The 23,138-nt window shown below is 47.4% G+C and overlaps 1 protein-coding gene across 10 annotated transcripts in view; it reads left to right on the forward strand.

The window, feature by feature from the left end:
• Positions 1-23,138, forward strand: part of Ncoa2 (nuclear receptor coactivator 2) — a 236,340-nt gene that overhangs the window by 208,464 nt on the left and 4,738 nt on the right. For 7 of the 10 annotated variants that reach the window (NM_031822.3, XM_087551360.1, XM_087551359.1 and 4 more), the window contains 11 exon segments: positions 2,571-2,781; positions 4,370-4,576; positions 7,110-7,325; positions 9,352-9,481; positions 11,469-11,634; positions 14,884-15,162; positions 15,519-15,596; positions 17,131-17,365; positions 18,847-19,024; positions 19,510-19,708; positions 21,172-21,264. In NM_031822.3, coding sequence (NP_114010.2) covers positions 2,571-2,781; positions 4,370-4,576; positions 7,110-7,325; positions 9,352-9,481; positions 11,469-11,634; positions 14,884-15,162; positions 15,519-15,596; positions 17,131-17,365; positions 18,847-19,024; positions 19,510-19,708; positions 21,172-21,264 — 1,992 coding nt within the window. 10 annotated transcript variants of the gene reach the window in all.

Raw genomic sequence — 23,138 nt, forward strand, 5'->3', positions numbered from 1 at the left:
TAGGAAGGGAGGAAAGAAGGAAAGGCCAGGCACGGTGCAGTGAACCTAGAATTCCAGCTCCCAGGAGGCAGGCAGAGTACAGCACCTCACATTCAAGGCCATCCTGGGCTACATCTGTCTCCAAAATTTCTTTTAACAAAAATTTTTATTGTGTTTAAGGTAGATTATAATTTTGTTTGCGTAGCCTATAACAGGAAAAACATCTCGTCATAGCAAACTCAAGTGCATCTATTAAGAAATGAACACACACACACACACACACACTTCTGGCTTGGTTCGCATGAGCCTATTTTCTATAATTCTCATGGGGCAATCTGCCAGGCTTTGCCAGAGGCAAATTACCATTTATTTCTCCTTTCTTCCTCCCCTGCACACTGAGCTTTAAAAGTCCTCAGGATAAGGCATTGTTACAGGACACTACTTCAAAGATCAGAGGTAGCTCATTGGAGCCCTGTTCTCATCTGTTGAGACAGAACTAACCAGAAGGTTATCACAGAGGCATAGAAAACACTTTTCTGAGGAGTCAGGAAGCTGTAGGAATTTCTGTTGTAGTTTTAATGATGAAAGGAATTCATCTTGTTGACTGCCCCCCTACCCTACAAGCCTCACTGTTAAAGGACTTGTCAGTCACAGTGACAGTAATCCTGCCACTCTGATCCAGAGTGTGCAAGGCTCCCATTCCTCAGGGACTTTCAGGAGCACGTCCCTTGTCTGTACCTCTCCCATAGAACATTGTCCTTTGCTGGAAATGGATGACACAAAAATGCTATTCTCCTTGTTTTAAGAGTACATAAAGTCCCTGGAAAGGAATGCTAAATTCATTGCTTAAGTTGCTGTCTGTGAAAGGAATCAAGTAAAATGTCACTTCAACAGAGAACTATTTGACAAGAGATGTCCCGGGATCAGCTAACAAAGGCATTTGTCGACATGCCTGATGACCTGAGGCCTGTTCTCTAGACCCATGTGGGAAAGAGAATCAGCTCCCATGGGTGGTCTTCTGACGTTCACACACACAAGTAAATGAGTGGTCTTTTCTTATTAGAAAGTCGCTGTATTGGCTGGAGAGATGGCTCAGTGGTTAAGAGCACTGACTGCTCTTCCAGAGGTCCTGAGTTCAATTCCCAGCAACCACATGGTGGCTCACAACCATCTGTAATGAGATCTGATGCCCTCATCTGGTGTGTCTGAACAGCTACAGTGTACTTATATATAATAAATAAATAAATAAATAAATAAATAAATAAATAAATAAATAAATAAATAAATCTTTTTTTTTTTTAAGACACTGTAGACTCTGCAGAAGCACTCCTACTATGTCAGTGCTGGGGGAGGGGAGACAGGAAGTCCCAGACTGCATGAAGGAGAGCTTGTCTCCAACAGAGGTGTTGTGTGTAGACACTGTATTTCCAGTGACAAGTGTCAGCAATTCTACCTTCCCTGTAGAAAACAGGATCCATATAAAAGCTGCTCCACTAGAGGTGGTTGCTGGTTTCCTGTGGACTCAGATCCTTTTGTTGAGTTTTTGAAACTGTCTACCTCTAGCCCAGGCTAGCCACTGTGTAGCCCAGGCTGGCTTTAGCCTCAAGTGCTGGGATTCAGGCATGATCATACTTGTTTGACCACTTTCCTCTGTAGTTGCAATCTATGATCTTAAATGCTAGCACCCTGATAGGTTCTACCCAAAAGAATGTTAGTGAAGTCATTCATTCTAGTTCTTAGACAAAGTAGCAGTCAGTATAAAATAGTGGCCATACTTACAATTATTAATTAGTATCAAGTAATGGGAATTGAAGTCACGAAATGAAACTGGCTTCTGTGCAATCAAGTTAATATGTGCTACATTTGGTATCAGACAGTGGTGGCACACGCTTTAGTCCCAGCACTTGGGAAACAAAGGCAGCTGAAACTCCAGCATGGTGTACAGAGCAAGTTCCAGTACAGAATCCTGTCTCCAAAAACAAAGGGAGTGGGGCAGCTACTCTGGTCATCCATATAGCTAGTCACCTAAGCTGGTTAATAAAGCCTACAATAAAAACAAACAAGAAGCACATTCAGGATTGAAAAAGCAAGACTTGGCTACTTGGTGGGTATTCAGACTTATTTCATAGCCAGCCCTACACAGGGGAGAGCCATGGTCCCTTGTGCCACCAACTCACACCAACTTGATCGCTGTTGTTTCTTAGGAAGTCCTGACCACCAAACCTATATCCAAACAAAGTCATGTTCCAATTATAAGTCATTGGATATAATTTTTCATAAGTAACGAGGTGGTTCCCATAAAATGCAGGGGATGCATAAACTGCTAGTGAGTCACACGGTGGGAAACAGCTTTCTTTGTAAATCAGCCAGTCCTGGTTTCTATGTGAGGGAGTTGGTCCAGAGATTAGATGGCTGTCCCCACTGGATTGAGTTGAGGGACAGTTGGCTCATGGTGACATTTGCACATACCTGTAGTTTTGTTAACTTGGCTGGGATGCTCTGTGGAGGTTGGGTCTGTGGTTGCAGTGGCTGGGGTTGGGGTCCCTCTTGTACCATGGACCTGGGTGTTCACTTCTGCTTGTTGACTGCAGCCTGGCAGCGAGCTGGACAACTTGGAAGAGATTTTGGATGATTTGCAGAATAGTCAGTTACCACAGCTTTTCCCAGACACAAGGCCAGGAGCTCCTACTGGGTCAGTTGACAAGCAAGCCATCATCAATGACCTCATGCAACTCACGGCTGACAGCAGTCCTGTCACACCTGTCGGAGCCCAGAAAGCAGCACTGCGAATGTCACAGAGCAGTGAGTATGCACTGTTACCCTAAGAAGTCTCCCATTTAATCCCCATCAAAAGCAAATTATTCAAGTCTGCCAGTTTAGTTACTTGGAGGTTTTCTGTGATCAAACAGCACCATCTACTGTCCTGGTCTGGCCAAGTGTTGAGGCAGCTTACTACCATAGTTCCCATTGGGGAGGGAAATTCAAGCCAAGCGTGGTAGCATGTCTGTAATCCCAGACATGAGGCTGAGGCAGGAGGATGGTGAGTACATAGTGAGACCCTGTCTCAGAAAAGTTCAGGTGTTCAGGAAAAGGCTGCTCACAGCCAAGCGCCTTGCTGTGTCATTTAGGAGTCTTACTTTAAGTCTCTTTGAGCTAAATAAAAAATGCTATTCACTCTGATGGAATACGTCAGATTTTCAGTTGTGTGTGAAAGAGCAGTTTTTCTACAGCACAGCCATAGTTTACAGAAGGACAACTCTTCAGTGCTGCTAAACAGAAAGAAACACTGTTCCCACCTCAGTAGAACTCACTACCTAGCAGTGTTCTCACATCTGAAAAAACAAAGCTCAGCCAAGCCAGAGATGGCCGCCTTTAGAAACTAAGTCCTTTCTCGGATGGTTCCTGACCATTCTCGAAAGGAGTAAAGGAAAGTAAGATGAAGTTTTGTTTGAGCCAGGCAATCGCAAAGCTAAAGAATTAAGAAAATAAGGTAAGAAACATGAGATACTGCTCTTTAACCCAGAGATCTCGCAGAGAACACGGTGGGAACTGCCAGCTCCTCTGCTCCCTGTGGGACTCGGGATAGTGAACTGACCACAGGAAGGCAGGGCAGGGCAGGTTAGGTAAGAAAGTAAAGTCTTGATTTCACCTAATTAGTTAGCTCTGTAAATTAGTGCACAGTATTTGAGTTTTAATATCACTGTTATAAATTACAGGTCGTCTACTTGACACTAGATTACTGCTCAGTACAGAGTCAATTCTTGTGAACTAACCATAAAAATCATCTCAAATCTAAATTTGTGCCCAGAGTTAAAGCCATAATGCCAGTCATAGCCTGCGGTGGAGTGTTATTTCAGGTGGCACAGTGTACACTCAGCAGTCTTAACTTCTAGTGGAGGTATCCACTTGTAACTTCGTCTAAACCTCGAGCCAATTCGGAAACAATATTCTAACATCCGAACTACATGCATGTAGGTCTGCTGCCGCTGCATGCAAGAGATGTTTCTAAGTTCATTACTGTGACAATCAGAACTCCTGACACAGGCAAGAGCATCCCAAATCTACAGGAAGGCCTTATCTGTTAATTAATTAATTAACATAAACATTATGGTATTAATGGTTAGGAAAACCTTTTCAATGCTAAAATTCCTGGAAAGAAAGCATGGTTCTTGGTTTGCATCCCCTTTTTGCAAGCCCACTGAGAGCTAGAACATACCAGGCGGGTGCTGCATATGGTTTCTGTATGTGACTTGTGTTTGTGGAGATAGTTGACTGCTGATAAGCGTCTTTGTTGTGTTGCAGGAGACACTTCCCTAAACACTACTTACTGTTAATATTCTTTTTCATTGTCCTTCATTAACCTTCAACTTTTCATTTGTTCTCTCCTTAGCTTTTAATAACCCACGACCAGGGCAACTGGGCAGGTTATTGCCAAACCAGAATTTACCACTTGACATCACATTGCAAAGCCCAACTGGTGCTGGACCTTTCCCACCAATCAGAAACAGTAGTCCCTACTCAGTGATACCTCAGCCAGGAATGATGGGTAACCAAGGGATGCTAGGAAGCCAAGGAAACTTAGGGAACAATAGCACAGGTAAGGGCCAAGCCAGTGGTACTGCTGCTGTCTGGTGGGTTGTATATTTAACCATGTGTCCATCACATCGCAATGGTAGAACTTGTCAGAAGCTTATGTGAAACATGGAAACCCCATGGGTTCCCTGTGAGAGCTGCTCAGCCCTGGAAGCCACTCCGTGAAGCTGGCCATTCTTCAACTGCTGTTTCGAGGAGGTTTCTCGCATCAGACTTACTTCACGTCTGTTCCAGCTCCTGGTCTGGACTCAGAAGAATACATGGAGAATATATACAGTCCTCTGTTCCTTAACTGTGCGCAGTAGACCTCCAAAGATGGTTTGGGAATGCAAGTTTAAATTCCCACCATTCTTCCACAATTCTAGGTCCTTTTTCCATTCAGGGGGAGAAGAATGGAGTGAAAGTGAGGAGCTTTCCGCCCGGCTTTCCTTCCACGTCTCCCTCACAGTCTGAGCTGTGCAGGGCTCTCTACAGGCTGCTGCTGGAGGACCCTTGAGCCACAGATTGTATTGTTTTGTTTTATTGACTTTTGTCTTCTGGTTTTCTTTACGTTGGTGCATTTTAGTGGCTTCAGGTCAGGGCAGAGTAAATTAACACCCTGGTTTCAAATCAGACCATTTCAAAGCTTTAAGTAGGGTGTGCCCCAAATCAGGACGGCTTCGTGCAGATTCAGGAAGTTGCCTGTGACTAGCTGGATCCTAACCTGCTATAGTTTTGGTGTCCTCCATGTTGCCCAAGCACATCTCCTAAGTGATCCATGCTTCTGTCACAGCGTCCATAGAATTCAGAATGAACTCACACCGCTAAGCCTTGGAATGGCATTTGTCATGAGTCTAGGAGGACACTGGCGATAAGAGACTCAGGCATAGAAGTACATAGATATGATAAACAGAGCTCACCCTTGGTGGTGTTTTAATTCTTGAGACTTTATATTTAGCTCGGTCTATAATCCCTGCACAGTTCCCCTTAGTTAACTGAAGATCAGAATGCTATTTAGGGGGAAATGATGGGAATTCAATCACTGAGGGAATTCATGGGAAGCATGACTATACTATATCAGTTTATTCCTTCAAAAGACATTCCCTCATTAAATCACAGATCCATGAAAACACTGCCGTATTCATTCGCTTCATCACTCTGAAATAAAATAATGGCTTGTATAAATATTGGTGATGTAAAACTCTTTAAAGAAAAGTAACTGATGAATGACTAGGAGTAGCTTCCTAACCCTGAATGCAGGAAGGTCTACACTGTTGAAGTCTTATATGGGATCCTAGGACCATGGGCGATAAACCGGGTGCCCAGGCTGTCATGGTCACATGGTATAAAGACAGATACCAAAAGGAACAGTGTCCATTTTCATTGAACTGATATTGTTGAGTTGTGGGTAATTTCACCCTCCTACTGACTCTCATCTTGTAATGCTATTATATAGTAGATTGTTTTGAAAACTAAAATGCCTTTTCTCCCATAATAGATAAAATATATAAATGGCTTACAATGTCTTAATAGTGTTGCAATTTTTAACTGACTAATCCCCCTTCACCTCTTAACATCTCAGCACATCCCTCATTCACCCATGAGGAAACGCCTGTGTTCTATCAACATCTTCATTATACCAGAGCTGCTTAGCCAAAGTAAAGGAAATGAACGCAAGCCATGTATTTGAAAGCAAAATCTTTAGATCCCCTGTATCGCATTTCAAAATAAAGAGATGTTTCTGAGGCCTCCCCTTCCGTATGTCTTAGGCAGTGTCTGTCCAGGGTCCAGACACTGATAGAGCAGACCCTGAATCCCCATCATCTCGCTCACCCCTACCCATTCTGCATCTGCGTAGGCAGGGATGCAGTGCCCAGGAGGAGGAACCCTCTAGCTGCCAGGACTGTAGCAGGAAGGTCTTTAGTCTCCCTAGGACTTAGAGGCTGCCCTTGGTAAATTTTGAAATTTACCAAATTCATTTCTTGATGGAAGCTGTTGCTGAAGTACCCTGTCTGTGCAGAAGTCTGCCCGTATGGGACAGCTGCGCTCGATGGACGTCTAGTGAACACACCTGCATGCTCTAGCAGCTTAGCGGGCGCTGGTCCACTGAAGGGAAGGAAGGACGCTCAGCTCTTGCAAAGGCTTTGCATGCCATTCTCTGACTGGGGTCTGTAATTATGGATTGATTATCAGTTCTTACCCTGGTCCTACTCGCCTTGCCTCTCTTTTGGAAAGTCAAGCTCTGACATGCATGTCAGCTAATGTGGTTCACTTCCTGAGGAAGGAAGTCGGGGTTGTCCACTTGCCGCAGCACCTGTTCTAAGTACGTACAGGAACAGTTGTAACAGTCTTCTGCACCCTAGAGTAGCAGATGCGTGCTGCGAAAACTGTGTAATCCCCAACTCTCGTTCTTAGCCAAGGGCTCACATCTGCCCCCAGGAGAGTGTTTGCTGTTGGGCACTTTACAGTCATGCTCTCAGCCTTTTGGTAGGTCTGGTGTTTATGCATGCGCTGTTTTCAATGTCTGCGTCTCTCAGTTTCCTCTGCCTTGCATGCAGGAATGATTGGCAGTAGCACTTCCCGGTCCAGCATGCCTTCTGGGGAATGGGCACCACAGAGTCCAGCTGTGAGAGTCACTTGTGCTGCCACCACTGGTGCCATGAACCGGCCAATCCAAGGGGGCATGATTCGGAACCCAACAGCAAGCATCCCCATGCGAGCCAACAGCCAGCCTGGCCAAAGACAGATGCTGCAGCCTCAGGTCATGAACATAGGTAAGGCTCTTTACCCACTGTTCTTTCCTCCTTACATCAGATGGACCGTCAGCTCCTCTGTCCTTCCAGGACCTGCTTCTGGCTTGGCCCATGGGCAGTCCTCTGCTGTGAAGCTGTCCTAAATGGCATTTTGCCAAACCCTGTAGCATCATAGACTAATTATCTAATTTTAATTTGGAGGCAAAATACATTAAAATGTTACATTATAAATGCTATACACACACACATATATATAAGCATGTCTATGGTAGTTTAAAGGCAAAGAAATAACTTGGTGCTATAGCCGCAACGTTGAACTCTGTGGTCATGCTGCACAGCCAAGGCCCACTAGCCAGGCTGTGAAGTCGGCTTCTTCCCGGCCTCACTGATAGTACAGCCGCTCATAGAACAGCATGCAGCCACGGGTCTCTAGGACTCTATGTGGAGACTCTTCACATGTTACTGGAATGGATCTCCGTGCGCTCCACAAAACCTTCCTCATAGTTGCCTAAGGCTGCAGGCCTGGAGGAAGCAGGAATCGTCTCCTAGGACGATGCAGACTTTCCAGTAGGTGAGAGAGTGTCTACAGTGATGTGGCTTTGCTGCGACACCTGACATACTGGCACCTATCACATGCAGCACTTGAAATTCACAGACTGTATGATGGGTGAGTCTCCGGAAACTTGCTGTTAGGACATTATGTGCACACTTGCAGTCCCAGTCTTTCGGAGGTGGAGGCAAGAGGACAGGAGTTCATCCTCCTCAGCTACACAGCAAATCTGAGGCTTGCTTGAGCAAGGCAAGTCCCTGTCTCAAGGGAAAAAAGATTAGTGGTCTATACAACTCCTACGTAGTCATATTTTTGTAATCACAGACATAGCATTAGCTCAGTTCTAAAAAGTCTGTTTGTAAACTTTCCTGTTAGATAGTACACAGAAAGTGCTCATTCATTCACAGGAAAATGCGAGATTCTTTTGACAAAAGAGCAGGCCTTTGCCAGAACTCTGACATTAGGTTTCTTCCATAGGTATTGAAGTGCTATGCGTATTTTGATTCAATGTTTTTGATAGGTAGTGGCATTTATAATTACATTTCTACATATATACTCATGGTAGTAGGTAGCTCCCAAACTTACATTTGTGTCATTTGAAAATACCAAAAATTAAAAATGCTTAAAAAAAAAGCTTAAAAAAAATCAAACTCAAAAGAGATTTTTTATGGGAAATTAAGCTGAGGCATTAGTAAGATGCTTATAAAAGTCACAGTAAGAGGCTTTATATAGATACTTAATTTATTCCCTGTCGTGCTGACGGCGTCTCACTTCAGAACTCCGATACAGGTCTGGAAGATTTAGCACAGAGCTGCATTTCCCTAGTGGTAAGTGCGCGCAACAAAGCTGAGAATGCACCCGACAGAAAATTGCCTGTTGTGGTGGGCGTCAGGCCAGAGGATAATAAAATAAGAGAATTAGAAAGCCCGTGTGCTTTAGAGCCACAGAAAGAACCTTAGAGAGAGAAGTGGGCTGCGTGTGTCCTGCCGTGGGAACGAACACAGACTGGTGACAGTTCTGGTGCAGGAGAGCTGAGCCGCGCACACGTCTGCTCCCTGGCCCTGCGGCGTCTGTGCAGCCTCACACATTTGCACCGAGCTGCAGATGCAGACGCACGGTCCTCTCCATCCCAACCTCCTGCAGGCACCCAGTAGTGGCAGAAGTGCTCACTGGGCATGCCGGGAGGAAGGGAGCTGCAGGAGCGGCTAATCCACACATCCATTTTTATGATTTTTTTTAAAAATGATTAGAATTTTTGACAAAAGCTTTAAGTCAGAGCCTGGATGTGCCCTAAGGTGGGCGACGTTGGTCTTCGTGTTTGTTGCGTGCATTTGAATTCACACCGGAGTTGCATCGTTGTTCTCACCTGTAGCCGCGTCTGCCACTGCATTTCCCAGCAACCAACAGTTTTATTTGATTTTACACAGTAAACATGGCTGCTTTCCAAATTATAAGATACAAAAATTTAGATTTTTCTTTTTTTCCTCCCTCTTTTAGGGCCTTCTGAGTTGGAGATGAACATGGGAGGCCCTCAGTATAATCAACAGCAGGCCCCTCCAAACCAAACTGCCCCCTGGCCCGAGAGCATCCTGCCTATAGACCAGGCATCTTTCGGCAGCCAGAACAGGTAAGTCCTGCATGGTTCGGTTGTTTCAAGTGTCTGCAGGGTGAATTCCTTTGGAAAGGATGGTACTTGCCCGGTTACCATTTCTTCAGACCAAGTCATCCACTGGGCACAAAGTGGAAGGAGGTGCAGAAATCAGCATGGCCTGGACATGCCTTTAGAGCAGCAGTTGGGAAAATGATGTGTCTGTGCTGCTAAGAGTCAGCAGGGCACAGTACAGGTGCTGCGTGGGGAGTAAGGGAGCAGGACAGGAACCTAGAGGCCATGGAGGGGCTCTTACCAGCTTGCTCTCTGGTGGTTTGCCCAGCCCGCTTTCATACAGAGCCCGGGAGCATCAGCCACTGCTCCACAGGCTCGCCAGCAGCTAGCTGTTCCCGGGGTGTCTGGGGGTGTCTGCTCAGTTACCGTTCCCTCCTGATGACTGTCACGCTGGCACAGAACTGAGGGACACGAGCAACAGCTGACGCTGACCCCTGACCAGCAGGACTTCCTGAGCCCCAGTCTGTCGGGTTGTTTGGGCACTCATGTTGTGGGGTATCCCCTCACCCCACTGTGACATGTGGTTGTCTGCTTTTCTTCCTGACGTTACCGTTTCTCTGCAACCGCCCTTTCAGCTCCCAAACTATAGCAGGACAGGAGAGATCTGGGCATATTTGCGTTTTGAAGATTAGGGAGTGTGGACTGTGAAGAAGAGAGAGGTAGATGGCACCTGTTGAACATGTCGACACAGTGCGGGCGGGCGGGGGGCGGGCGGTCAGTCTGTCCTTCCACAGGCCTCGCACCTTTCTTACAAGAGAAGGCGAGCACAGGGTCACATACTCCACAGGCAGCCTGTGGAGTCTTGCGGACAGTGGCCTTCCAGCTGGCTTACTGTGGCTCAGAAGCAGTAGGGCTGTGACCTGTAAAAGGTCAGCAAATGAGATGAGGCATCAAGGGACACTCACTGGGTGATTTTCTCCTAAACGTAGTACCAGGTGGGAATACAGACCATGTCGATTCATTCTACTGTCGCCCTGTGACATGGATTGTTGGTTTGGGTGCTCAGCAGGACACCATATTACAGTTCTCAGTCAGAGTAAGAAAGCAGACAGCTGTCTGTCCCCTTGTTTAGGATGTGAGCATATCTCGCCTGGCACATAATGCCCTGGCTGCACCCCAGCACCACACACAGTAAGAAGCTTGTCTGGGAACCCGTGTGTTGTCCATGGTGCTATGTAGGGGGTCTACAATAAGAACGGGCTTCGGTAAAGTACTAGTATTACTTGCTCTCAGGTTTGCAGTGACCAGAAGCTCCTCTGATTTGTTTGGTAACTTAATTATAATGTTAGACACCATGTTAGAATGGCACGTTAGTGTCCACATCACATATGGCCTTATAGCAATTGCAATCAGAAGGTTTGTGCTTCCCTTCCCTTGGCACCTAACTCGTGAGGGCTATCAGATGTACTCTTCAGGCTTAGTAAATGTTACAAACTCTGGTTCCTGCATAATAGAAAGTGTCCCAGTCGCTCAGCCAAGTTCACACAAGCCCAGATTGTATTCAAGGGGGTAAGTCTGCTGTTCTCTCCTGTGTGCTCATCATGGCCTCATAGAAAAGGACCGTGCATGAGTCACCGCATTCTGCTGAGTGCTCCAGAATATTCCATCCTGTCAGTGCACAGCAGATACACACTTACAGACCAGGGCGGGTCTGTGAAGTCCTGTAGGTGAGCTCCAAACACACACACATCAAATAGATTTATGGCACTGCCTTTCGAACTTTGCACAGATGTGGGTACCTGGCTAAACAACCCCCTACTTTATGTGAGGATATAGAAACATAACTGGTTTAGCTAGCCTTTATTAACACTAAATAAAGTGATTTTTCAGGTGTATATTTTCAAAAGTCTTCGTTCTGTTCAGTGCTTGGCTGGAAGAAGAGCTTGTTGAAGAGACCCTAGGATTCAACTGGCACTTCTACCAGCCCACGGTGAAGTTTGTCTCTTTATAGGCATCCCTTTGGCAGCTCCCCCGACGACCTGCTCTGTCCACATCCTGCAGCCGAGTCCCCAAGCGACGAGGGCGCTCTTCTAGACCAGCTCTATCTGGCCTTGCGGAACTTCGATGGCCTTGAAGAGATTGATAGAGCTCTGGGGATACCAGAACTGGTCAGCCAGGTAGGCCAGAGCATTGCAGTGGGCAGGCACCCATAGGCAAAGGTCTGTTCCCGCAGGCCGCTCTGTGGGATGCTTCTCACCTCCCGATAGGTGCCCTCCCACCCCTCCTCTTTCCTCTCCTACTTTCACACAAACTGTTGTCCAAGAAGCACACACCTTGGAAGGACCATTCCATCAGATGAGCTACAACAGAAGCTAAAGCCCAAAGCCTCTTGTCCACCCTTGCTGATAGGGCAGATTAGGGAAAAAGTTAGAGAAACCACAGGTCACTGCTTCCCAGGGGCCTCAGTCCTGCCATGCCTGTGCACTGAGACAGGCAGCTGCTACTCAGAAAGGGCTGCTTCACACACAGGGAGCAGGAGCACCTTAAGTGTGACTGCAGCTCGCCAGACACTTGGACCTTTGTGTGGGTGTCACCCATACCCTGGTGAATCTAGCGCGCTCTCTCTCTTTCTCAGCGCCCCCCCCCCCCCCCCCCCCGCTTCCCAGTTAGTTGTATTCCTTTGATTTGAGAGTACCTGTGAGGCTAGGCTAATCGCCCTGTGTCCTCAGCAGTGTCTGAAGCTGGAGGTGTGAAACAGCTTCCGGTTTGCAGTAGAAAGAGGGATCTACACACACACGCACACACACACACACATACACATTCTCTCTCTCTCTCTCTCTCTCTCTCTCTCTCTCTCTAGCACCTATCAGGGCCAGGCTGCCTGCACCTGCGGCATGTCACTGTGAGGACAGTGACACAGAGTCATTGAAGACTCTGGCACCTTAAGTCAGCCTGGTCCTAATTCCCAGACTTCAGCAGACACAGGTGGGGTTCAGACTGATTCACACTGAAAACAACAGAACGGAAAGAACTGATGAGGGTTGCATGGTGCACCCCGCAGTAAAGCCAGAAAGGAAATGGCTGCCTATTTCCTGTGGAACTGGGCGGCCTTGCCTTTAGTGTCAGCTAGAACCCAGCTTCTCTGTGTTTATCCTTGAGTGTATTCAAGTGACATTCCGAAGTGTCCTTGGAGTTCCTCGGTGACTTGTAATACTTTGGGGGACTTTGGAGGAGATTTTTATTTTTAAGAGATTCTCCCCAGCCCAGCTTAGGCTTACGGCATTTGACCTGTCTTGGCCTCTGAAATATTGAAATACTTTTTGAAAATTAAAACCAGTGTCTCATCATTTTGAATGCTCTGTACCATCTCCTCGGATCAGCCACCTGTCATTTAAGCGGAACTACAGACAGCATTCTTAGGAGCATCGGAGGAAGTGTGGTGGGCATGTATACTGTAAATTAGCCAGAGTGCATGCACAGTTAAAATGCTTGTCTCACAAACATCCCCAGAGCCCAGGAAAAACCAGCAGGCTCCATGGTCCACACTACCCCAGCAATGGTGAGTGGAAACAGGAAGATCCCAGAACACCAGCCAGTCAAGGGCAATCAGTGAGTTCTGCACACAAGCAAGGCCTGTTGCAAACAAAACAAAAACGAGGTAGATCAATATAGAAATGAAATATGAAATAGATTCTCTATTAAATATGGGCAAATAGAAAGTTCCAAAATAGTCTCCCTGCTGGTGGTACTGCATGCACGCTTTTTACATTGTCAAGAGGAGAGGGCAGCGTACTGAAGCTGTCCTTCTGTCTCAGACCACAGGCAGCAGCATCGCTCCAGGATGTGTAGCCGTGGCTTCTAGAGGGCAAGCATTGGCCTGGTATATTATCTCTACATTAGCACTCAGAAGCGCAGAGATTTAAGACGTTCTCCCAGAGAAAGCTCTAGATTCCCTATGTGTAGAAACAGAAGGTCAGCCAGAAGCTTCCATATCCAGCTCAGTCGCAGAAATGACAGACAGCTTGTCTTAGAAACTGAAAGAGAACTGTGTCCTCAGAAGTCCTCCAGGCCTCACACACTCATGCACTCACTATTCTCACACCCACTCGCACACTCACTATATAGCTATATAGCTAATGCAAGCTGCAACTGGAGTTCATTCAGCTCTCCCTATAAGATACATCTCAGCTGCTCATGGGATCACATGCCTTTAATCCCAGTACTCATTGAGACAGACAGATTCCTGAGTTTGAGGCCAACATAGTGAGTTCCAGGACAGTGTGGCTACAAGAGACTGTCTCTTGGGGGTTAAAAAAACAATGCGGGCTGGAGAGGTGGCTCAGTGGTTAAGAGCACTGACTGCTCTTCCAGAGGTCCTGAGTTCAACTCCCAGCAACCACATGGTGGCTCACAGCCGTCTGTAATGAGATCTGATGCCCTCTTCTGGTGTGTCTGAAGACAGCTACAGTGTACTTATATATAATAAATAAATTTAAAAAATTTAAAAAAAAAAAACAATGCATCTTTCAGACAAATTACCAAATACATACTAACCAGTGTTGCAAATGCTCTGTCAGACACTAGTAACGGCACAGCATCCTGTGCCTTCCACTCCTTTCCCTCTAGAGGGCTGTGGTAGGGAAGTGACTGTTTAAAAATCAAATGGCAAGCACATTGAACATGTCTAGCATGTAGTAAGTGAATGGTAGCAAATTGTGGGTATGTAAAACATTCTGGCAACCATAGAGAACAGCTAAATGAACAATACACAGTGTAAGCCCAGTGTTGTGGCACTGACCGGTAATCCCAGCTCTTGGGAGGTTGGAGGCCAGAGGCTCATGGTTGAAACCCAAGTTGGCTACATAGCAAGTTAGAGACCAACATGGGCTGTGTAAGACCCGACATCAAACTGTTCTCACCCAAGACATAACAGGCAGTAGGTGTATTGCCCACACATGAGCTCAAGTCCCACACCATAATGGCACCGCAGCCTACCACATCTTAGCTAGAAAGACAGCCCTCTCCCAGCCTTATCTTGAGTGAGGACAGTGGTCGTCGCTTCCCCAACACTGCTGATGGTGACTAAGGCAGTCGCTGAGGTAGAAGGCAATACAGTGTTGTGAGCCGAGTCAAAAGAGGAACGCCTGTGGAGTCTGCTCATTAAAGCCCCTGCGCAGTTCTCCCTGAAGAGAGGAGCACGGCATAGTCCCAGCCTTCTCTGGGGGAAGCGCTGCGGGGAGGCAGCCTGACCCCTGCTTTCTCCCTTGGGAAGAGGCATTGTGCAGAAGGAAAGTAGAGGCAAGCTACAAAACTACATTGGTAAAATTGCTACAGCATTTTTAAAGCATCAATTTGAGGAGGGAGAGCCTCTTTTCAGCACAGTGTTATTAGCTTTATTTACGTTCTTACTCGGGGCTTCTTTTCAGAGCCAAGCTGTGGATCCGGAGCAGTTCTCGAGTCAGGAGTCCAGCATGATGCTGGAGCAGAAGCCCCCTGTTTTCCCACAGCAGTACGCATCTCAGACACAAATGGCCCAGGGGAGCTATAATCCCATGCAAGATCCAAACTTCCACACCATGGGACAGCGGCCAAATTATACCACACTCCGAATGCAGCCCCGGCCGGGCCTCAGGCCCACAGGCATTGTGCAGAACCAGCCAAACCAACTGAGACTTCAGCTCCAACATCGCCTCCAAGCACAGCAGGTCAGTCTTTCATGGACCCTCCTCATGCTGGAGGCCTTGGTTGGCTGGGGACTCAAGGTTAGTGTGGAATTGGAGAGGGCTGGTAATTGGGAAAGAGGTGTAAAGTACATTGTGTACTAAGAATAGCTACATTACCCTTTAACCCCTGTACTCAGGAGGCAGAGGCAGGTGGATCTCTGTGAGTTCTAGGCCAACCTGGTCTACAGAGGGAATTACAGGACAGCCAGGACTACACAGAGGAAACCCTGTCTCAAAAAAATACAGATGTCTTCTAGGTCAGCTTGGGTTTCATAGGAAGACCCCATCTCAAGTTACCTCCTTCCCAACCAAGTGCCGATGCCTGTGTTTGTATTTAGAACCGCCAGCCGCTAATGAACCAGATCAGCGGCGTTTCCAATGTGAACTTGACTCTGAGGCCTGGCGTGCCAACTCAGGTGAGAAGCCGCTCCTGTTCACTTTCCCTCCACTGAGCAGCCACCCAGTCCCACACCTGCTTCTGCACTCCCAAGCCTCTGTGACCTGTCTTCCCCTAGTCCCTCTGACCCCCTGTTTTAGTTCTCAGTGCCACCTTCGTTGCCAGGGTCAGCTGATTCTTGTAACACACAAGAGTTATATTACAGAAAGTACCAACAATCCTAGATTCAAGTGCTGGCCAAAGCTCCTGTGAGAGCACGGGCTCTGCCTTGCCTTCAGTTCTCTGGCACGACATTGCTCTCAGCATGTCAGTGCATAACTGGTTTCTGTGGGGTTACTGAGAAGATGTTTCACGTGTATGTAATTCACTAATTAACTCAATCAGCAGACTTACCTCAGACCGAGCCGGCCTCGCCTGACACTTGTGCTTTCTCGCACACACCCATGCCGCACACGCCCATGCCTTCCACTTCAGAACACTGGACAGTGCTTGCACCAGCACAAAGCCTGTAGGTTCCACGGGGCCGTATCAGAAGGCCACATGTGCATCCTCCCCTCCCCTGGTGGGAAGTGTGCACAATAATCATGTGAAATCCTTCACTGCTGTTCTTACTGTCATGAGTGGCTTAGCAGTGCTGTGCATACTGATGTTGGGATTTCAGATAAATGTTAGTGTGGGTGACCTCATGGTGGCTAAGGTGTCCCATCCCAGCACCAGTGTGCAGCACACCCATGCTCGCCTCTCACATCCGTGTCACCTTTCCTGGCCTCTCGTGCAAACATCCTGAGTGAAGACTATTCTGAGAGCAGGTGCATCTGGCCATAGACCAGGGTGACTAAGGGGCACAGGGGACATCTGTGCAGCCAGCCAGATCAGCCTGGGGACTAGTGGAACTAACAGTCACTGTCAGAACACCCCCACCTTCATCTCTCCCCAAGTCACCAAGTCACCTTTGGCAATGATTTGGTTTCTTGCTAGGTTGGAATGTTCCTTAGAAGAGATTCTAAATGCTGTCCTCAAATTATATAAAAAGTCTTTTGCCGGGCAAGGTAGCACATGCTTTACTCCCAGTGCACTCCCTGCACTCCGGAGGCTAAGCCAAGAGAATAAAGAGTTGACAGGTAATTTGAACTACATAGATGGCACCTCCTTTAGAGGACCCAGGAGCAATTCCCAGCACCCACAAAGCAGCTGATGGGCACCTGTAACTCCATTTCCTGGTGATTAGACACCCTCTTCTACCCTCCATGAACACTGCACACATAAAAAATTGTAAAAATAGTCTTCCAGTAGAAAGGCCTGCGCTCTTTGCAGTCCTTCTGTTGACTGTCCCCTCAAGAAAGGAGTTGGTTAGTATCAGCAGGATTGCAGAGTCATCACACACACAGGTTGAACTTACAGCACGCGTACGTGCTCACCATGCATCCCGCCCTGAGTGCCTCCTTTCACTAAGCTTTGTTTTCCAAGTGGGTTTGCACACAGCATGCCATTGGCATCCTCTCTAACCTGTCTTGCTTGGTTTTCCTTCATGATCGCCCTTCCCCCCGTTTCAGGCTCCTATTAATGCACAGATGCTGGCCCAGAGGCAGAGGGAAATCCTTAACCAGCATCTCCGGCAGAGACAGATGCATCAGCAGCAGCAGGTGCAGCAGCGAACTTTGATGATGAGAGGACAAGGGTTGAATATGACCCCAAGCATGGTGGCTCCCACTGGTCTACCAGCAGCCATGAGCAACCCCCGGATCCCGCAAGCCAATGCCCAGCAGTTTCCATTTCCTCCGAACTACGGTACTGGACTTCAATCCCCTCCACCGCTGCACCTGGCTAACCTATCTGTTCCTTCTCCTTTCTCCCACTGCCCTTTAGTCCCTCCTGGTCACAGCTCCCTTCTCACAGCTCTGGGCCTGGTTAACCAGGGAACGATAGGAAAACTGGGAGGACAGTGGCAAGAGTCTCCACGTAACACACAGGGCCTACTGTTAGCTCAGGTCTCCCTGTCTTTAAGAATGACCAAAGTTAAGTGCGTATGTGACTCTGGATGTGTGAGCACGAGTGTGTCATTCATGCTCAGGTCAGTGTCAGAATGTAATACACACTGCTACTTATATTCGATTGTCTCCAAGTGACACACAAAGAAGTCAGTAGCTGGATAAAAATATCCGAAGACAGAAGTCAATTTAGATATTACAGATAGTCCACAGCTTTTGAAAAATAACGACTTCATTTGCTATTGACAACACTTAACAAAATGAAAATAAAACTTTCAAGATTATACCAAGTCTTCCCTGAATAGGTAATTCTCAGAGCCACATGGAGACCTTGCTTTCCTTTATGTCATTTGTTCTTTAATGCCAGTCTGACAGACGAGATGCCAAGGATAATGTCATAGAAATTAACATTGTGTTGTGTCATCACAGCTAAGCTAAGGTGGGGTTCTTAGTGCCTGTGTGCTGCCTATATCACATAGGAACCAGGGAACGGAAACCTTTGTGTGGCCTGAATACAAAGCTAGTGTGTCGCTCTTTCCCTCTTTAAACTTCCCTTTTGTGGCTACTTTTTAACTATTAAGTGCTGCTCAGGGATTAAGCAAATGTGTTCTTACTACCCCCACCCCTGCAGTGCCCTCCTTACTGCCTTCCTTTCCTGGTGCTTCTGCTGGGTTTCCACTTGATGGCTGAGGAAAGTCTGCCGAGATGCCTTTCCTTTTGCTGTGAATTCTTTTACCCTTAAACTAAACAAGAAATTGATAATCTAGACAGCACTCAAGTGCCACAAGCCTTTTTCAAAAACAAAATAAGCCACTGTGGGCATGCATTTATGTATTTTCCAAAACACATCACCTGAACACGAGGTGATGAAAGCTAATTTAGTTTAATGTTATTCATATGTTGGCTGTCAGTATATAGCTGCATTTAATGAATTCAAACTAAACAATACAATTATGGCGACTGAGCGAGCGGCTCAGATAAAACCAGCAGCCTGCTCAGCGGACCCATCCGTGGTTTGGAGAGGGGTTAAGGAGCGAATGTCACTTCTCTGATTCTAGCCCTGATGGTAATGTGCATCCTGTGACACAGTGATTGTTGTACACTCAAGTGTGGAGAGGTTTTTTTTTTCCATGAACTTCTGTCTCAGCTTTTTTCAAATGTCTATAATGATTTGCACATAATCAGATATTTGAAAGTAGCTTTTCTATGTACGTTTGGGAATTTAGAACGTTCTCTCTGACATAGCTAACAATCTCCTCTGGACTTCTTTTTATTTTTAAGGAATAAGTCAGCAACCTGATCCTGGCTTTACTGGAGCTACAACTCCCCAGAGTCCTCTAATGTCTCCCCGGATGGCACATACGCAGAGTCCCATGATGCAGCAGTCTCAGGCCAACCCAGCCTACCAGCCCGCCTCAGACATGAACGGATGGGCACAGGGAAGCATGGGCGGAAACAGGTACAGCATATTACTGAGTCTGACACAAACGGTCCCTCTTGGGAGTGCTCTGCAGAATAACCATCCCTTCCATCCATGTTTTTAAAACTGTATTTGCTTGAGCAAGCAATAGCAAATTAACTGCCAAAAGGCCAGCTTACTCTTTAGCAGAAGTCAACAGGGTCACAGAAGCCTAGCACAGCACCTCTTGTTTGGAGCAAAAGCAATACCTCTAGGCAGATACCCCTCCTGACTGTAGAGCTCCTGCGCACGGCGGTAGCACACAACCAGGCTTTCTCAGTGCACATGATAAGAAGCGAACAGCAGGCCCCCGGCAGCTGGGAGGGCGTGAGCTTCTCAGCAGTGTGTTCAAGGGAAGAAGCAAGCCTAAGGCTTCTCACCAGGCCCAGGCTGGTCTGCCCTGGGTTCCAACATTCATTCTAGAGCAAGTGCCCAAGACCGCCTCAGGGCTTTACGTCAGACTAACCCCTTCTCCCGTGTTCCAGCATGTTCTCACAACAGTCCCCACCACACTTTGGGCAACAAGCGAACACCAGCATGTACAATAACAACATGAACATCAACGTGTCCATGGCAACCAACACGGCTGGCTTGAGCAACATGAACCAGATGACAGGCCAGATGAGCATGACCTCAGTGACCTCCGTGCCTACATCAGGGCTGTCCTCCATGGGTCCTGAGCAGGTAAGAACTCAGAGAAGCAGCTCATAGCTTTCTACTCTTGGCTTCTTATCTGTTTATGCCCAAGTCCATATCTATTTTGAAAAGTGTTTTTTCACCTTATTTTTGCCTGTGCCAGTGAGATTTAACAGAAAGACTTGTTAATGACGTAGGAGCTATTGGGAAGGACCCTGACTGCTAATGGGTTGGGGCTCTTTTCTTGCTTTGTTTTGTTTTTTATTTCTTTTTTTTTTTTTCTTTTTTCTTTTTTTGGAGCTGGGGACCGAACCCAGGGCCTTGCACTTGCTAGGCAAGCGCTCTACCACTGAGCTAAATCCCCAACCCCTTGTTTTTTATTTCTTAACTTTCACATCATTAACCTTGTTTATAATTTGTGGGATTTAGAAATGAAGTGGTAGGTGTTAGGAAGTTGTTGCTGGGCATGGTGGTGCACACCTTTAGTCCCGGCAGTGGGGAGGCAGAGGCAGGTGGATCTCTGTGAGTTTGAGGCCATCCTGGTCTATACAGTACATTCCAGGACAGGCAGAGCTACACAGAGAGGTCCTATCTCAAAAAAACAAAATAAAACAAAACAAAACCAGCTTTTTTCAGCGTAGGTTAAACATGGGCCACACTGCCTGCCAGCCAGTCACTCACAGTGCCACTGTGCTGACACTTTTGTTCCCTCCGTGTCCGCTCCCGGTGCCGTGGGGTTTTTCTGGATAGTCTTTAAAGTCTGCCTTTACGTGGCAGGTGTGGTGACTTTAGTTAGTTCTAGGCCAGCCTGGACTCCACGAGACCGTGAGAGAGGAAGGAAGAAGAAGATGGGAGCTTGCTGTGAAGACCCACACAGTGGGCAGGAGCAGCCTCTGCTCTCTCAGGCCTGCATCCCAAGTGAGGCACAGAGACATGGAACAGAGCACAGTCATTGGCCAGGCCACCCAGGATGACAGACAACTGCAGCGTGTCTCCTGGAAAATCATTCTCAGCACTCGTGGGCTGGTCCATGAATAAAAGCACCTGCCACCCCGAGTGTGGTCCCCGGGACCCCGTGAGACAGATCTGAGCTCTGCCTTCACACTCCCGCCACATAGACACACACGCACCCACCACACACATACATGTAAGAGATGCGCAGGCGCTGATGAGTAGCTGTTTGTGCAGTCCGCTTACGGAAGCCCGGGCTGTGCGGGCGTTCTCGAGGCGCTCCTGCTAACTCACAGCTTGCCTGAGTAGCAGAGACGACTCAGATGCTTCACACTCACAGCATTGAGTCACCAGCCTGATTTGAACCAGCGAAAAAATAAAAAAACAGGACATAAATGAAAACGTGCAAATAAAATTTGCTTCTGAAGGCAAGGAGTGATTTCAGCCTCCTGCACCCCAAAAGTGTGCACATGGAGGGCAGTTAGGCTGTGGAGCCACTGGGATGCAGTCCCTCTTCCCTAGGGACCTAAAACCTAAACTGTGTCATGTGTTGTCCCCAGGTCAATGACCCTGCTCTGAGGGGAAGCAGCCTTTTCACCACAAACCAACTGCCTGGAATGGACATGATCAAGCAGGAGGGAGATGGGTCTCGGGTAAGCAGCGGCAGCCCAGAGTGCGCCGTAGGGTGGCTGGAAGGTTGTGAAGGCCACTGTGCCTCTGCCTGCCTCGGCCTAGGAAATGCTGGGGTCAGGGGGTATCGTGTACTTCAGAAACAGCAGGTATGGTGGGCGGTGCATGATGGCTCTGGAGAGGAGAGTTGGGAGAGTCAAGCTCAAGGTCAGCTATACAGACAGCTTAAGACCAGCCCGCGCTGCTCGTTACCCTGTCTTAGAACAACAACAAAAAGACCCCCACCTTGAAAGACAAATAACTATTTACACAGAAAGCGTTCCATACCAATGGAATTATAAAGTGCTCCCAGCTCTTTCTAGCGCACTGATTGACACTTCAGTGCCGAGCCCTCAAAAAATGGTTTATCCGGTCAGAGGCAGGAGAATGAGGAAATCAGTACCATTAGCAAGTTTGAAGCCTGCGCAGGTTATGTGAGATCCAGTCTCAAAAAATGAATCAAGGGCCAGGAAGAAACCTGAATTAAATCCCCAAAAGTGAGAGTTGAGAGAAAGCCGACTCTTACCATTGTCCACTGACCGTCACATGGGTGCCTGCACATAACACAAAACAATAGCATTCTTAAATAAATACCTTTCAGGTCCACCTCAGAACTAACAATAACTTGGTCCCCATGGAGAAAATGTCGTATAAATGAATATTGAGTTTCCTTACTCCTGTTGTCGTTACTAATAGTATTCAGGCTTAGAGTAACCCCAGCCCATTTCTCAGTAATAGCAAATAGTGTGTTTGTTTTTCCACTGTGGCTTTTCTGGTTTTTTTTAATCCTGACATGGGCTTCAGAGATGGATACTGACAGTGATTAGGGTCTAGCTGTTCTCACACATATCCTTATGAGGTGATGGATCGGTACACTAAGCCTACCACATCTTACTGTGTATGTACAGACCCCGTAAGAGTGTCAGACACTGGGAGGAATTCTGTACTAACCTTGTGTTCCTTTATCACTTCCCAAGGGCTGATGCCTCCTCTGTAGCCATAGTTTTCACAAGAAGTGAGTACAAAGAGCTCAAGGGTGACTTAGAAGCAAAAGCAGAAGTCTAAACCCTGGGCTCTGCTTACCTGAGGCACAGTGACAGCAGGTGACAATCAGGCACTCAGAGAGGACAGCCCACTTTAAAGTGCCAGGGGAGCCCAGCCAGAGTTGTGAGGGCAGGTTCTCATCCCTCTGTGAGACTGGCAGAGTACAGCTCAGCCTCTCTAAACCCAGCATGCGACTGCTGGCCTGAGCCAGCCAAGCCCTCTGAAGCAGAGAGCCCAGGCTTCCATTTTCCCCAAGCAGCACCAGCAATCTCCCTGCTTTGTCTTCTGCTTTCTCGCCTCCAGAAGGAGGAGCTTCGATCCCATACAGCAGAGCATGTCGTCCATGCCCGTCATGTCACGTGTGCGGTCTAGGCTGGCTTCCTCTCCTCAGACAGATACTCTAGTGGTCCTCAAGCACCTGCAGCTCAGTACAACCTTGCACATAGTCGTCCAGGTTCTGAGTGGACAGTAGGGTTTATCTTAATGAAGTCAAGGGGACCATGCCCACCTAGGACACAAAGAGCAACCTAGGAGGGGCGCCGACACAGGCCTTTATTTCTAGTACTCAGGAAGCAGAGAGAGGTGGACTCTATGAATTAGAGGCCACCCTGTTCTACATAAAGAATTCCCTGTCTTAAAAAGTGGGGAGGGGGCCTGGGGAGATGGTTCAGTGCATCTGCTGTTCTTCCAGAGGACCAAAGCTGAGTTCTCTACAGCAGGTCAGTGACTCGCAGCTACCTGTAACTACTTCCACGGGTTCTGACACCCTTTTCTGGACACATACAAATTAAAAATGAAACATCAAATAATCTTT

This window comes from Rattus norvegicus, chromosome 5, assembly GCF_021556685.1.
Source record: "Rattus norvegicus strain SHRSP/BbbUtx chromosome 5, alternate assembly SHRSP_T2T, whole genome shotgun sequence".
NCBI classification, from domain to species: Eukaryota; Metazoa; Chordata; class Mammalia; order Rodentia; family Muridae; genus Rattus; species Rattus norvegicus.